At 38.5% G+C, this 16,218-nt stretch overlaps 2 protein-coding genes across 2 annotated transcripts in view; both read right to left on the reverse strand.

Moving 5' to 3' along the window:
• LOC103462314 (mucin-5B) overlaps positions 1 to 10,819 on the reverse strand; it is a gene marked incomplete at its 3' end in the record, with an annotated part of 12,868 nt that extends 2,049 nt beyond the window's left edge. The window contains exons 1-20 of the mRNA XM_017303861.1: positions 10,714 to 10,819; positions 10,508 to 10,625; positions 9,290 to 9,428; positions 8,508 to 8,618; positions 8,107 to 8,176; positions 7,566 to 7,703; positions 7,317 to 7,481; positions 5,743 to 5,837; positions 5,530 to 5,656; positions 5,173 to 5,428; positions 4,708 to 4,757; positions 4,412 to 4,521; positions 4,164 to 4,315; positions 3,884 to 4,022; positions 3,474 to 3,584; positions 2,951 to 3,127; positions 2,455 to 2,694; positions 1,675 to 1,831; positions 1,208 to 1,336; positions 677 to 824 (exon numbers count right to left, since the gene is read on the reverse strand). Of these exons, the coding sequence (XP_017159350.1) occupies positions 677 to 824; positions 1,208 to 1,336; positions 1,675 to 1,831; positions 2,455 to 2,694; positions 2,951 to 3,127; positions 3,474 to 3,584; positions 3,884 to 4,022; positions 4,164 to 4,315; positions 4,412 to 4,521; positions 4,708 to 4,757; positions 5,173 to 5,428; positions 5,530 to 5,656; positions 5,743 to 5,837; positions 7,317 to 7,481; positions 7,566 to 7,703; positions 8,107 to 8,176; positions 8,508 to 8,618; positions 9,290 to 9,428; positions 10,508 to 10,625; positions 10,714 to 10,819 (2,738 nt within the window). The remainder of the gene's footprint in view (positions 1 to 676; positions 825 to 1,207; positions 1,337 to 1,674; positions 1,832 to 2,454; positions 2,695 to 2,950; positions 3,128 to 3,473; positions 3,585 to 3,883; positions 4,023 to 4,163; positions 4,316 to 4,411; positions 4,522 to 4,707; positions 4,758 to 5,172; positions 5,429 to 5,529; positions 5,657 to 5,742; positions 5,838 to 7,316; positions 7,482 to 7,565; positions 7,704 to 8,106; positions 8,177 to 8,507; positions 8,619 to 9,289; positions 9,429 to 10,507; positions 10,626 to 10,713) is intronic.
• Positions 10,820 to 10,884: 65 nt separating this feature from the next.
• On the reverse strand, positions 10,885 to 14,838 carry LOC108166165 (mucin-5AC). Its single transcript, XM_017303862.1, has 6 exons — positions 14,585 to 14,838; positions 13,079 to 13,193; positions 12,234 to 12,318; positions 11,400 to 11,506; positions 10,987 to 11,158; positions 10,885 to 10,889 (listed from the first exon to the last, which is right to left on the reverse strand). The coding sequence occupies exons 1-6, from the start codon at positions 14,836 to 14,838 to the stop codon at positions 10,885 to 10,887; spliced, it is 738 nt and encodes a 245-aa protein (XP_017159351.1).
• Between the last annotated feature and the right edge of the window lie 1,380 nt (positions 14,839 to 16,218).

A 16,218-nucleotide genomic window follows, 5' to 3' on the forward strand; every position in this document is an offset into this window, starting at 1 on the left:
TCCCTCCCTCCATCCGCTTATCTGGAGGGAGGTCGCAGGGGTAGCAGCCAAAGTAAGGAGGCCCAGACCAAGGCTGGGTTACTGTTACTAAATAAGATTAAGAACTTCCTCCTGGCTGTTATTGGGTGTTTCTGAATGTGCAGTTTATTTCTTAATAATTACTGATAGCACTTGGAGAAGGCAGAGGAGCTCATTTTTTTCTGTCAAACTGCCACAAAAAAGTGAAAGTTTAACAAATATGTAAAAAATAAATAAGTAAATAAATAAATACTTAAGTTACATACCTTTTTGCCTTAGCTTTTGTCATAGGCAAAAAATAACCCCAAATAACAAACATTAGGTTCAGCAGAGAAGACAGTTCAAGGAATTGTCCAATTAATAACAAACATAAATGCTAAATTACAGTTGGGGCAAAATACAAATCCTTAACTAAGATTCACATTGTGTGAATCTTAGTTAATTTTAGTTAACTAAGATGTGTATTCGCATTGTGTGAGACCCCAAATGGAACATAGCCCAAAATAAAGACCACACAAACCCACAAAGTCTAGTTATATAACCTTATATAGTATGACAATGCATGTATGAATCAGATAGCATACACATAATCACCAATCTATTACTGTTTACTGAACCAGTTATGCTAATACAATGATCAATGTTATATGAGACATACCAAGTGTAACAGCTGTTGGATGGAACCTTCTCGCCTGTGCTGTAATGGATGCCTTTGTCATCATAGCATCCACACTGGTCCCAGTTCACACATTTCATTGTGTCTTCATCAAAGAATGGCTTGGTGTTAGAACACTGTGGATAGCAACCTATGTAATACAAAAATACATATGTTAATTAATGGGGAATGAAATGTCCAATATAGGTGTAAAGTGAAGAGTTGACTTTTCCATCATGATGTTTTTACAACTCACTCGGTGAAAACATAACACATGCCTCCTGCAATGTGGAAAAACAAGTCACTTTTTACTAAACATTGGCTTCCTGGCATCTTAATTTTTCACTCTTAATGATTTGATTACTATACATAATAGGGAAATTATGTTGTGGTATGAATATTATTTAGTAACGGTAACCCAACTTTATTTAGCTTATGTTCAAAATACTTTGTCTTATCTGAAATACTGTTTAATAAAATGTGATGTAAGTAAAGTTACAAGTCCTTTAACTAGCATGCTGAACACATGTTTACCTTCCATGTGAGTGATGAGTTTGGTACAGTTTCCTGAGGGATTCCTACATGTCTTCATGCAGTCAGCTCCACAAGGCTTGTAATGCCATTCACAGCCACCAGGGGAGTTATAGTAGTCACAGAAAATAGCTAGCAGACACAAAATATGGACATTTTATATCATTTCTTTGATATAAAATGAAGTTTCGCATGATATAACTGGAAACTCCCTGTTACACTGTCTAAGGGCTTACTTCATTCAAATTGGAATAATTTCATTGGTATTTAAAAAGTCAGTTATATTGAAATATGTATTTAATTTGATTTATATGTGATTTATTTGTTTGCATTTTGAGATTACTAAAGTTTTGAACTGGTGCTTTGTAAAGCTGAAATTAACTTAAAATTAAACAAAATCCAATTTTTGATTTTGTTACATCATCAAATAGCTCCATCACCATGACAGCCGTTGTGATGATCAAACTTACGGCACAACTTTGGAGTTCTCCAGCTGATGCAGGCTCCAGCTGTGCTGCAAGCTTTGGCATACGCAGCCACAGCGGTGCAGAAACACTCACAGTCACCTCCAGTGTCACAAGCACAGGAGTCTCTCACACAAGAATCATAGTATGGGCCAGGATCGACCTTAAACACAAAGCAGTTACATCAAACATGTTGTCTTTCTCATTCTAATTATACTCATGTAAGCTATACTGTTACATATTTTGAAAGAAGTTCAAAAGAGGCCAATAAATAGAAGACTTTGTAGAATAACTACAAATATTCTCCCATCAATTTTTTCATGTTTAAAACATTCTAAAATAAGGTTTGTTAGGCTTGTGGTGGAAATTTTATCATGCGGTAAAGTTAAGATATACACCAAAGGTTAGAAGCCAGACTGTCTCTCCACTGTTCAGGATCCCTTATCCTTGGTACAAAACAAATACGTGGACTCTAACAGACTCTACTATGAGCCTTATTCAAAGCTTTTACTCTGTCCTGTTTATGAATGCTTTATATTCTTAAGCATGTTATAACATAACATTGACTGAGTGGAATTTCATCTAACAGTGCCTGGTAATTTTTTTTTCTAAAACAGGATGTTTTAGATAGATAAACAGTAGTTGGATCACCACGCAAAGAAAGAATCAATCTGTGCATGTAGTGATAAAGATGAAGAGAAGAAAAAACTATCTAATCTCCCAAGGAGTTTTTAATTTATGTAAACATGGATCCATTTAGGTGTAGCTGTGCTGTGTGCATGTTACTTTTGCATGACAGCTGTGGAAGGTGGCGCTGGTAATGATGCTGCACTGCTTCTGAGACCAGGCTGCCCGGTAGCGGTTGGAGGCACAGGGATCACTGAGAAGCTGGGCGTTAGAGCAGCTAGATGACACTTTCCAGCTGTTCCCAAACTCTAAAACATCTGTCACAGTCTCTTGAGAGCGTGTGGTAAAATCATTTTTACTATTGCCATCGTAGTTCCCACAAAGGCCACACACTTCACCCTGGCATGGTGAAAACAGAACAGTCACAAATTTGATATGATTTGAACTTATCATCATCAAGTACATTACCAGTTCAGTAAAAATATCCAGCATTGATCAGTGTTGGTCTAAATATCAAACAAAATGATACAAGGATTTGTGTTCATGTGCAAGATAGTGTGTTCTTGTATTCGGCCAGCTTGCAGTCATCTAAAATAAAACCTAAAGAACCAAGCTGAGATTTAGTTAATCACAACACACACACTTAATGGTTTACCTGGAACTGTGGACTGAGAGAAATGAAAAAGCTGGTTTTCTGGTCCCACATGACTACCAGCCCTGATTGGATGGTCACCACCAGGTAAATACCCATTTTTTGTACAGAAGCAGGGAGAACATTGATGTTTCCTTTTATCACCTGAAAACTGTCATCCTTAAGATGGAATTCATTATCCTGTACACATGAAGATTACAAAGCAAACAAAAAACACATAAAATGTTAAACACTGCAAAGACTCTATATGAAACTTCTATTTCTCCTTGTATATATTTTGTTCCACAAGTCAAAGATTGACAGGGTTTATGTTTTTCCCAACTCCCTACATACTAATACATAGCATTCTAAAAACTTTACAAATAAACTCTGGTTTTTGAAGAAAGATTAGGACTATGCTAAGATGAGGCAGTGGTATTTTTGCTACAGGTTGTCATGCTGTTAGAATCTTGTCTCCTTGTCCAGCAGTTGGAAGATATTAACAACTAGATCACAGGTGTAGATGGAATGAGTGTGGTGTGTTTACCTCCAGGAAGATCTTAATGGTCTTGGAGCAGGTGGTCCCAGTGGTTCCACATGGAACATTCTCAGTGATAATACTGAAGCTTCTGTTTCCCTGACCAGGGCTGCAATAATCCTGAGTGAGAACAGACAGTAATACAGTCATAGGATTTCCTTTGTGTTTTTATAATAAAAAAAAAGCCAATTATTGATACAGCTGATAGTTTTCTCCGCTAACAGGCTCCAGAATTCACTTCTATTGCTAGAGAAAGATTAATTTCAACTCCTCAATATGTCTAAAAGGTGAGTGTCCAAGGATGTTTATTTATTGGGCCAGTGTGTATTAGTGACAGGTTTGTACATCAACATACATCACATTTAAAGATTTTAATTCTGACAAATAAACAATGTTGATTTGTCCAGTAACCTTCTTACCTGTAGGAGTGTGTATTCGCATTCTCCACTGAAGTCAAACCTTTTCTCATCAAACGTAATATAATGACCATCTCCATAGATCCCACAAACTGCATTGCAAACATTGTTGGTACAAGTGAACGTTCGTCCGCTGCATGAGCTGTGGTGACATACAAACAGAAATAAATCAAACAAATATATGAATGTCAGATGTGAGTGCTGGAAGGGAGAGAATTGGCATGAAAGAGTTAATATCTGTGCTACAGTTTTTAAAGTCAAAGGTCAGAAATGCCTCAAATACCAGGTGTTACAGTCCACTGTGAGAGTCTGTCCTGGCTGGTAGACGTGTCCATTGTGGACACATGGACAGCTTGTCTCATTGATGCAGCCTCCTGCTCCGTCTGACAGCAGGCCTTCTGGGCACACACATCCAGATGTACAGCCTGTACTGATCTGCTCCCGGCAAGAACGAAGAGATGTTAGGCTGAACAAGGCGCGTGGATTTACATCAAAATGCTTTTTTGAACTGAAATGCTTTGCTGTACTTACACAAGGCATGTCTACCGTGCTGCAGCTCCTCTGACACTCGGCTCCAGTGGTGCCAGGCTGAGCAGTGGAGCAATCAAAATAAATCATGGGGGCGACACATGATGTGGAGGCTGAAGATTGAAATTGAGTGCAGATTGTTAAATTATGATTATTAGATTATGGACTAAGACATCCTTTGCTAAAGAATGAAACAGTGCACTGTTTACAAACCTCATTATAGGTTGCAATTAGGTGTTAATTGTATAAACATCACAAAATTACCCTCCCATAGATAGATGTAATGTATAGAAACCTACTTTGTAGTCTGGCTCCTCCTGAGCAGCTGAGGGCCCCATGTCTGCAGACACTGTGGATGAAACAAACAGAATCGATATGAATCATATGAGTCATGTGGGGATGTAGTGATCTGACCCCAAACAGCCTTGACAAGGCATTACAAGCTGACTGCATTAAACTCCATGTTTTTGCCCTACTCTCTGTCAGTTTACTGAACAGAAGAAAATGGAGCACCAACTTTACAAAAAAAAATTTATTTGTTACATGTAGTCAAATAAAGTTTGTCAAATTAAATGTATTTACGTTTGCTTAACATGACAACTTAGTAAACAATCTACTGGGACTTAAAGGACTTGGACTGGCATAGGGGGCAAGATTAGGGGATTTGCTTACAATTTATTTTTAAACCACATGTTCTTTGATGATAAAACGGTTCATATTTATGTGAATATGAAAATCTCCAATGAGCATCTGTGAGTCGTTACCATGTTACTCCATCTTTGATGATGGCCTGTCCAGCAGGAATAAAGGTGTCCTTATCGTAGCAGGGGCAGCTCGCACTGGACACACACTGTCCCCCTTCATTCATGTAGGTTCCCTCAGCACAGCCGCAGCCGTCCACGGAAGTGAAGTTGACCTGGCAGGAGTAATCAGCCTGGCTGAGGGAACGACACGTCCGACCACAGGAGGTCATGTTGTACTCATAAACTGTTTCTGACGGACATGATTCGCTAAATTTTCCTATTGAAAAAAATGTGAAAAGGTTCATCAAACACTCCGATCTACCCAGCAGAAGGATATGTTTCCGAATAGTGAAAAGATGTTCACTAATTTTTGCTCACCGCAGGTGGTTTCCCTCCAGCCACTGATGTGGACTCCTGCTGCTGAGCAGGCGTAGACATATGAGGAGACCGCAGCACACATGCAGTCCTCGCTTTTTTCACAGTTACAGCCGTCGTACATGCAGTTCTGCTCAAACACAAAGCGGACATGGAGAAGGCTATGACAGTAGAAGAGTTTTATACACGCTCAATGCTTCACATTTGCAAACCTACGTCTTTGTATGAGCTGGGGCTGACAACAGAGTGGCAAGGGGCAAACACTCCCAGTGGATCAGTCAATTTGGAACACCAGTACTGTGCATAGTTCTCTGAAACACACAAATATAAAAGAAGTCATAACAAAATGTGTATCTTGAAAAAAAACAGTAGTGTTTCTCTGATGAAAGGCATCCAGGCTGATGTCACTTCACACATAGACATGTTTCTGAGATTTTGGGACTAAAGCTCAAACTCGAGCTGCCGCTGATGGTACCAATGTGAAAGTAGATTTTGTCCAGAAAACCTTTCTACTGATTAATTTGGTTTTTTATTTTGGCATCATGTTTTATCTGTGTATCTTTGTTTTACTTTGTTTAATCTGCACTTTGTGATTTTGATCTTTGAATGGTGATATACATAAAATTTACTTACTTACTTGTCATTGCTTATTATTTTAAAATTATTGGCCAAGATCTCATTTACTGATTTTTGCCTTCTAATTTAGCTTCCTGTTTCTTGAAAGCTGAACTTGCAAGATGAAAGCATGTGTCTTGCTTTTCTGCCAAAAACATTTTTGAAATATTCTATTTCTCTACTAATTTCTCTACTAGGATTTGCATATGCTGTGTAATCAGACTCTTAACTTGAATGATCACTATGAAATCTTTCTTTTGCATTTCGGCAACTCCTCAGGACATGGTTCTATTTGTTTTAAGACTTCTATTTCAAGAAAGTACTTGAAAATGTTGTTTGCACTTTAAATATTAACTATGTTAAAATTCTGTCTTTATTGGGAAGGTTATGTTCAACCTTTTTTGTAAGATCATGTTATGGCAAAATTTAAGATTAAACATTGACTGTAACTTTTTGGAAACAGTGCTGCAAAAGTAGTAATTTTAGGCCACAACAATCACAAAAGCATAACCCAACATCCTGGAGGGCCTGTGGTAAGCTGTGATGATACATTGTGTGTTAGGATCCCGGGTTGTTAGGTTGTTTTGTAGTTTGATTTCATTCTAGTGTCATTATTTTGTGTTTCTTATTTTGTTCAGTTTCAATTTTTCTTTAATTCAGTCCTTTCGCAGTGATTCTAGTTATGTTTATTTCTTGTGTCTAGTTATTTTTAGTTACTCTAGTTTTATAATATTTGCTTAATTGCTAGATTCATTTCCTTGTCCCCTGCTTACTCTCTCGCCTCCAATGCCACTTTCTCTCTCTCTCCTCAGTCTGCCTCCTGTTCTTGCCATTCACACCTGCAACCCATTAGCTATCAGCCCAGTTCCTTTGTTCCAGCATTCAAGCTCCCAGTACTTAAGCACCTCTTTCTCAGTTACTCCTTGCTGGTTCCTCCTTTTATTCCCTGTAACCTCTCCACTGCTGCTCTGGTTTCCCTCCATTCTTCTCGTGCCTCCTGGCTGGCTTTCTGCTATGGTTTATTTTTGTTCGGTTCTGGAATTTTGTATATTTGCAAGTTTGCTGGTTCATCTTTTTTTATTAAATATTCAAACATCACCTGTTGCCTACCTCTCTGAATTTGGGTTGTCTTTAAAACATTCAACATAACATTGTGTGCAGGAGATCATCTGTACCTCTGCTAATGTCCTGGCTGCAAGGATCTCCAAAGCGTGGCACGATGTCAGGACAGCTGACTCTGGTTTTCCATGTGTTGGCAAATGCTGCAGCGGTTCCCTCCACAAGTCCACTGATGACCCGGAAGTCATCACTCATTATGTTATTGAAGTTCCCACATAACCCTGTGGAGCATTGTGGGACAGAGATGAGCTTTTGGTAACCTGAAAGATGCATGTTTACATCCAGCTAAATACATGGAGATGTACCGGATGTGGCTCCTTTGAGTGACACATCAGCTGAAACGAAGACTTGCATCACAGGAGAGAGCTGGACCATCACTTGGATTCCCACTTTGGTGCTGATTACAACATAAAAGGAGGATGGCCAAAAGGCGCTCAGCTCAGCTGTAGAGATCAGAACACATAGACACATAGCATTCAGTGAGCTGTCAATATTGAAGCAACATGTCCTACAAGTTTCATTTCATCAACATGTTTATCACAGTTCATATGGTGTGTTATGGCGATAAACTGTCTTCTAACAGCCTGTGGGTTTCTGTCTCACTCTTTCTCTGGTGTTGTGCCTACATGTCTGTTGTGTCCGAGTTCTCTAATTTTCCTCCATTTTCTTTCATTAATTATCTTCAAAAACTGATCATAGATGTCATATGTTTTAGTCCATGATGCTGCACACTGAATGTCAGCTTAAAAAGTCTGCAACCTTAGCAGAATAAAATACTACAAGTAGATGTATATGGACATTGTGTGTGGGTGTGTTAGATGGACAGTAATAATAATATTCACTTACATGTAAACAATGGAAGCTGAGAAAGAATATTGTTGACATAGACTTGCCCAGATGCTTGAATTTTGATGACCTGGTATTAAGTGGAAAGACAGCAGATTATATATATATATATATATATATATATATATATATATATATGTTGTTCCAGATCTTTTTGTTTAGCTTCAGCTATTGTTTTCTATTAGTTTTCTCAAAAATCTGTGGTCTTAATATTTATATATTTATGTATTTTAACTTTAAAGTGACAATGTTAGAACTAGTTCTTACAAGTTCTATCCCAAGTTTGAGTAGATGCTTGTGGGCACAATCCAATGATCTGAAAGTCTTAGCATTGTGCCTACGTACATGTCATGAAAAACAACAGAAATATAACCCGGGGAATTAATGTGTCGGTGTCTTACCACGGCATTACTGCCCAGGGCCAAAGTAACAGCTCTGAGACACGTCCTGCTGTCTGTCAGACCACATTTGACCAGGTCCACCAACACAGTGTACAGGGAGCCATCACTCTGCTGCAACACAGTGACACAAAACCTGTCAGCCCAAATGGGAATCCCAGTTAGAACACACCCATTTTAGTGTGAGCATTGACTGGTTACCAGCATCAAGATATATAGTGAGTTTAAAAGGTTGTTTCTGACTGCAAATAGCTAAGAGGGCAACACACACTACTGCACACTGTTGCTTAGCTGACTGAAAGATGGCTGCCTGCTGCTATCTGTATTTTCTTCTAGTTACAGAAAAAAACAATTAGACACCGGGATCTTTGATCTCTAACACAGAAGCCTTAAGGGTATCCATCCAGGCGTTGGCTCTGTCTCCTAATCCTGGCAGGGTGGAAGAGGCGCTGCTATTGGCAGCAGTCTTGTCATTGGGAGACCAGGGTAGGTACACCCTGGATTTGAACCCAGGACCTTATTGCTGCAAGGCAACAATACCTGTCTTCTAACAGTGACAGGTATTGGGGGTGTCCTCTGGGCACCCCCATTACTTTAATTTTTAAAACTATAGTTAAGACAACATAAGCTGGTTTGTTATCCTTCATTTGTTTTTTAAGTATCTTTTGGTGAACCAGCATGCCTTGATGCTGATGTTACACTTGTGTAGTTAAGCACTAAATATGTTCATTACAAAATGAATTTAATCATTGTCCAAGTATACAGAGGTATAAAGCTCTTTATACCTTAGCCAGAACATAGGAGCAGTCTCCGTGGAAGGTGTAGCTTTTCCCATCAAAGGTGGTAACGTGAGCTCCTCCCTCCACCGAACAGGTTCCCGAGCAGTTTTCCTCCGTACACGTCCAGTGGCCTCTCTCACAAACACTGTTAAATTCATACACAAAATTTAGTTAATTGACTTGAAAGGTGTTGGTGTTAAAAACAGTACTGATTTTGCTGTGGTTAACTATGGGGTCCGCAAAGTCCGGCTTTCATTTTGATAATCCACTTCCGCTAATTTATAGGGCTGTGTAATATCGATTTTGCAATATATATCGATATTTTCTTTCCTAGAAAAAAATCAATATTCATCCACAAGTATCGTAACATCCATCTGTCACCTTGTTCACTCACTGCTTGCTTCGCCGGGAGAGTGATTAGGTTATCAGGTTTAGAGTGATTCCTTCAGATGTTGTGTCAAGGTTAAAAAAAGGTATTATTTACTTTACAAATGCACATAAGCTTCAGTTTGTACTGTTTCAATTAAAAGAAACATGTTTCCTCACCACTTCTGTAATTCATTTTGTCCAGCTATCGACTTTAAGTCTGTGTCCATGTCCAACCAGAGCCAGGTATTGTGTAGTTGGTGATTTTAATCAGTTTTCAGTTAAATTAATTCAGTCCAACTCCAACAGTCACAAAATGTCACCAAAATCACTCTGTCCCTCTAAAATCTTTCAGAAAATCGCAAAAGTGTATTGAATTGTAGCATTTGCTGAATATCGCAATATATATTGTATCGTGAGTTGAATATCGTGTATCGTATTGTATCGTGAGATTATTGTATCGCTACAGCCCTACTAATTTAGCTATATATTTACAAGGTAATTATCTAGCTAGAAATCTAAATATTTGTTACTAACTAAATCTATTTAGTTAGAAAGCAAAACTTTTAGGGCCAGTTAAATATTTTATTTGGAAAATAAATATTTTGTTTGAAAATAATTTTAAAAGTTAAACGTTTTGTTTGGCAAATAGATACTCACTATGAAAGTACATATTTAATGTGAAGCTATGACACATACTTTTTTAAACGACCTTGTAAACATTAGCATGAAAGTATAAAATGCATTTCAAATTAATTATTCAAACTATGTACCCGTCACATAGGAACATGCTACTGGCTAACTCAGATTTTCTTTCCATATATGGACCTGGTAGAGTTACATATGTTCCCAGCTTACCAGGATCTACAGTTGAATGAGTAGGACTCTCCTGACTGGTAGATCTGGTTGCCATGGAGACATGGGCACTGATCAGCTGTGACACATCCTGTGTTACCAATGTCGTCAAACACCATTCCTGAAGGCAGGAAAGATGATCATTAATTTGCCTGAACAATAAATAACTCAGCATGGATGCTTGTATTAGAACATGAGTGTGTCTTTACCTGCAGGGCAGCTGCAGCCATCGTGGCAATGGTTGTCACAGGTCTGACTGGCCTGTGGGTTGGAGCAGGAGTCCTGACATGGCCGGCTACATTCCAGAAACTCCATGTTGTATGGGCATCGCTTGTCTGTGAAGACGGTTTGTTTCATTTTGTGGTATCAACTGCAGGAAGCTAATCTTAAAACAAAATAGCAAAGAAGGACTCTAATCTTCAGACTACGTGTGTTGAGCTTACAGCAAAAGGTTTCGTTCCTCCAAGGCTGGGGTCTTCCACCTGCATGGACGCACTGTCTGGAGAACTCTGAGATGGTTTTGCACAAGATGGACTCTGTGTTCTCTTCTGAGTTACACATGTCTGCCATGCACGCCTTGGTAAATGATTCCACATCCAGGAGGTTCTGGCAGCTGCTGAACGGATCGTTGGTGAAGGTCTTCTCACAAAGCAGCTGGGGGTAAAAATTATAAACACTTTCAGTCTGTGGTCAACTCAGTCCATAGAGGCTTCTGGTCAATTAGGGGTTGAATGTAAACTGTTTCATTCATTCAACCGCAGAATTGGAACTCTAAATCAGACGCTAACTTCAGCGTCACAGCTCAGTATGTGGGTCTGCTGTTGCTAAGGTAAAGTAATAAAGTAATGAAGTGTTCTGATATTAATATGTGACTGATGATGATATGGATCATTACCTTATCCCCACAGCTCCGGATCGGGCTGAGGTCGGGTTCCACACACGTCTCAGTGGGCCCGTTTACCTTGTAAGTCTCAGCCAAGTCCACTACAGACAGCACAGCCCCTACAATCAGTCACACAGTAACCATCCTGTCACAAACCAGCAACTACTCTCACATTAGATGTCATTGTAGAATATTTAGCAAAGACAACCCAAACTTGGTGTGTATCAATAAGTAAATGAATTCAGCAAACTAAGGAAAAACATAAATGGATATAATTTCCATGTCTTTCTGAAACTGAGCTACTTATCCAGATTTCTTAAATAACTGACAGAACAACAGAGGGTTTACAGTATTTTCTCATCATCTTTTATAAAGCACAAAGACATTGAAGCACATTATTTTACAGACAAGTTAATCAAAATCTATCAAAAATAAACTCAGAGCTGCAGAAAACATTAACTTTTTCCCCAGAAACTTCAGCCCACAGCCAAGGAAAGCTTAAAGTGGTTTCTTTTGAAATCTGGTGTTACGTTCTCAATCCTAAAGTCTGTCATTGGGAAAAGTACAGAGTTTCTCATAGAATGTAGAAGCTAAATTAATTGCAATATTTTAAATGGACTGAACCTATATAGCGCTTTTTCCAATCATTTTGACCACTCAAAGCGCTTTACACTAGAGTCACATTCACATACAAGTTGGGGTTAAGAATCTTTGCCCAAGGGCACATTGACATGAGGAAGCTGGAATTGAACCTACAGTCTTCCGATCACAGGACAACTACTCTTTCTACAGAGCCACAGTCACCCTTACCAGCATCCATGCTGAGTTACCATTAAATGACCTTACCATCTTTCATAAAATCATTAGCTATCCCATCAAAGTTTCCACACAGTCCGCAGGTCTGGTTCTGATATTTGCTATCCAGCTCAATCTGTAAAGACATGACACATAAAGAGATGAAGTTATATGACGTGTGAGCACTAAAACATGTTCATGGAGGAATATACGTATCAGAGTTTATTATAAACAGTCTTCCTAGTAAAGGTGTACTATATAATGCAGACATTTAGTTTCATAACAACAAAGGGCAGAGCTATATATGCTCCAACATAATTACATTTAGTACAAAAAGTGAAGAAATAAATTTGTTTTGAATTTGTTTTTATTTGTTGAAATTATAATTTTACACCACTGAAAAACCTGTCAATTTTACCTTAAATATAGAGTTTATCAGTTTGTGAGTTTAGCTCTGAATTATTTTTCGTGGATTGCTCTCATGCAGTAATTGCCTCTCTGGCCGTGCTTGGAGGAAATTCCATATCCCCATTAGTTGGGAGCAAACTCTGTCTTCTAACATGTCCTCCACATGGCTGGGTTTATTAGAAACGACCTCTGGAATCTGGGAATGTTGAGGACAGACAGGCCTACCTGGAGTCCTCACCTCCAGTCTGATAAAACGAGTCACTGCTGCTCAGCCAGAAAACACATTTTCATTCAACATGTGGCATAGGCTTTCAAAGAAGTAATCCCTCAAACACAAGTTTTCTTACTTTTTCTGTGAAATGTAGTCACATAAAAGAATTAATTGTTTTGTTTTTACGTCTGAGATATTTGTGTTAATTGTAAAAGATTGAATAACTTTAGCTTGGAAAGACTTAATGATGTGCTTAGTCTGTTTGTGTCCTTCATACATCTAAGGAGTCATCCAAATTCCAAATAGCCTTGATTCCAAGATTGGCTTCAACAAAGATGCTGGATGTGGTCCTTTTGATTGTCACTCCAAAGGCAACAAGTGGCAGAGACACCCTGCAGCAAACACACAGGAACAAGATGAGCCACAGAGCAGAAGCTAAAAACTGAGGAAACATTTTGAGGCAAAATAATTCAACATTAGACATAAGCAACATCAGTCAGAAAACATGTTCAGTAAACCCTTCCATTTTGACTTCAAGATCTTTTAATTGAAGAACTTTAACATTTTAAAACAAGTTCTGAGAACCCACAAACTTTAGGAACAACACTGGAAAAGAAATAATAAAGAAAAGAAAAGAGAAAAGAAAAGAAAAAAAGAAAAGAAAAGAAGAGAAAAGAAAATAAAACACAAACACTTTTTCTTCTGTCTTATTAATGGAGCTTTTTTTGCTCCTTTCTAAGCAATGCACACAACATACTGCGTTGTGTCTGCTTACAGCATTTTACATGAACTCTGCAGAGGTTTTACTGTGCAGGTGCATTAGACAGAAGGTGAGCAGCTGAAAACAACTCTGTCACTTTCTCCATCTTTGTTTCAAAAGGATCCTGCATTTTTAACTGGCTGAGATATTTTTTCACCTTCTAAACTTAAAAACGTAAATTAACAACTTAAAAACATAAATTAACAACAGTAATGCCATAGGTAGATCAGAGATCTTGGTATGAGGCGTATGTGAGCAGTGAGACTGTAGGGCAGAAGCAAACATAGAGATGATGTGCAAAGAGCTGGCTTAGAGAAAAACATAGGATTTCATGTCAGATATTCCAGCTCTAAGTTAACTCAGTTCTCTATTTGCCTAAATCAGAGGTATCCAAACTGTTTGAGCTGTGGGCCAAAATCACCAAGTTGAAAGCATTCAGTGGCCATATTTTTTTCCACTTTAAAATTCAAAATGATTTTATTGTAAATATTTTATTTTGGGATTATAAACATTAAGTTGTGGACATTTTCTCAGATGTTTTCCTTACAAAAAAAGAAAGGAGTTCATGTTTTTGGTCAAAGACTGAGTACTTAGAGTCTGTTGAGTAAAAATGAGCTGGATGTTTGTGGCCTGAATTTAATGATATTAAAATCATAATTACTGTGTGTTGTACCAAACATCCATCCATCCATCCATCCATTTTCTTACACCCTTGTCCCTGAGTGGGGTCGGGAGGGGTGCTGGTGCCTATCTCCAGCTGTTGTACCAAACATTTTCCATTAAATAAAAAAACACCCCTAAACTAAACCTTAAACTGATCTGAAAAGCTAAGCTTTCCAATAACTTTGACACAAGTTTATGATTAAACTCTTAATATATATATATATCAAACAATGAGAATGATAAACAGCAATGAATGTAAATATGAAGTTGTAACTTAACCGTAGCTGTAACTCTTCCTGCAGAGATTCAGTCTGTGGCAAACATGACATGAACCAGAGACGAGATCTGGACTGAACTCACATCTGGTCGTTGAATATGACGGAGCTGTTGGAGAGCTCCACCACTGAGCCATCCAGCTTCATGGTGATGCTGCTGATGGTGGCGGTGTTGTTGACCAGGCCCCGCCTCATCTGGATGATGAAACTCTCATAGCTTCCCCCGCAGTGGGAGACCAACACATGGTTACAGGTGGAGCCCAGCTGGAAGAAATGCCCATCGAAGGTCTTGAAGTGATAGTTTCCCCAAGTTGTGCAGACTTGGTCAAGGTGAGACATGTTGGCTGTTGAATGAGAACGTTAGAAAGAAAAGAATTGACAAACAAGTTGATAAATACTGATAGTAGTAGTCAAACCCCAAAATGCTGGTGTTTGCATGGTTACCTGAAGTCAGATCCAGTGTCTGAAGAGAAGGGACGATCGTTACTGTGGTGAAAACAAGAAATTATAACTGACTAGTTGAACACATTATTATATATTTTAAATATCAAATATTTATGCTTCATCATCAAATCTCAGTAAATAAAACCTGGGTATCTGCGAGGTCACCAAATCAGTTAGACAAGATTTTAATTTCCATTTTTCAGTTTAAAATATTTGTCCTTTCTATAAAAACATGTGAATTAGACACTAAAGTATTAAAAGTAGAAGAAAATTCTCAGGATAAAACATTTACATCAGACACCCAAAAAAATTTTATGTAGAATTACTTGAGCTGTTAGTGAAGCTGTGAAATGTGTTACCAGTCTGAGACAGAGAGCCGACCAGCAGAGTCAGGAAGACAAGCCATGATCTGGGCTGCAACCGTTGGGAGCCCATGTTGGTCCTACGGGTTGACTCAATGACAGAACTCAATGGGAGAACAAGTCCTTTTATAATATTCCAGCAAAGGTGGAGCTGGACGCGCACAAGATTACAAACTGTTTACTCAGGAAGCATGTTTCTTCTCCCAGCTCCTTCTACACATCGAGTAACATCTGAGTAATAGCTGCTGATCTTTACCTTCGATTAAAAAAAAGAAACCAGAACTGATGCTGTCTGGGTCTGTTTTTGTTTTTTTGTTTTGCTTTGTTACCTAAATAAAATTTACCATATCTAAATGCTTGGACAGCTCAATTTTCAAAAACACGAGGAATGAAACAAAATCAAAGATGCTACACAGTTTCTGTCTTTTAGGTCTATGATCAATTTGATAAATTTGTTTTTGTCACGAGTGGCAGAAATGAAGGAATAAATAGAATGCACAATATTTCAGCAGTAATATATCTATATTACAGACCATGTTGTCTGTGGTGGACTGCTGACGTGGACATGGTGTACCTTTCCTCCTGCTTATGTCATTAATCTATGTTCAACCACTGAGAGAGAACAGCAATTACTTCTGTTTTGAACCTATTTGTTGATTTAGAAACTACGTTGGGATACATGCTTTCCTTAGTGTTTGCACTGTTCCAATGCTTGTTCTCTCTGTGCATATGATGGTCCTCTCTGGGCATAGGAGTAATTCCAAGGAGGGGGCCAGGGGGGGCCCGGACCTCCCCAATCTTGGAAAAGTCTAGAATGGTCCCCCCCCCCCAAAGAAATCATGAAAGAAACCCTTGTACTTAAACAATGTCAATAGAATAAAGGCAATAGAAACAAAGAAGTAAATCTGCCATT

This window comes from Poecilia reticulata, linkage group LG3, assembly GCF_000633615.1.
Source record: "Poecilia reticulata strain Guanapo linkage group LG3, Guppy_female_1.0+MT, whole genome shotgun sequence".
Lineage (NCBI taxonomy): Eukaryota > Metazoa > Chordata > Actinopteri > Cyprinodontiformes > Poeciliidae > Poecilia > Poecilia reticulata.

What these genes read in the sequence shown, in the direction of transcription:
- LOC108166165 (XM_017303862.1), bottom strand. Translation starts at nt 14,838, where the DNA reads ATGTCTCACCTTGACCAAGTCTGCACAACTTGGGGAAACTATCACTTC. An exon ending in GTCATATTCAACGACCAGAT is followed by an intron (nt 13,194 to 14,584) that starts GTGAGTTCAGTC and finishes TGTTTGCTGCAG; the next exon opens with GGTGTCTCTGCCACTTGTTG. An exon ending in ATTTGGATGACTCCTTAGAT is followed by an intron (nt 12,319 to 13,078) that starts GTATGAAGGACA and finishes ATGTCTTTACAG; the next exon opens with ATTGAGCTGGATAGCAAATA.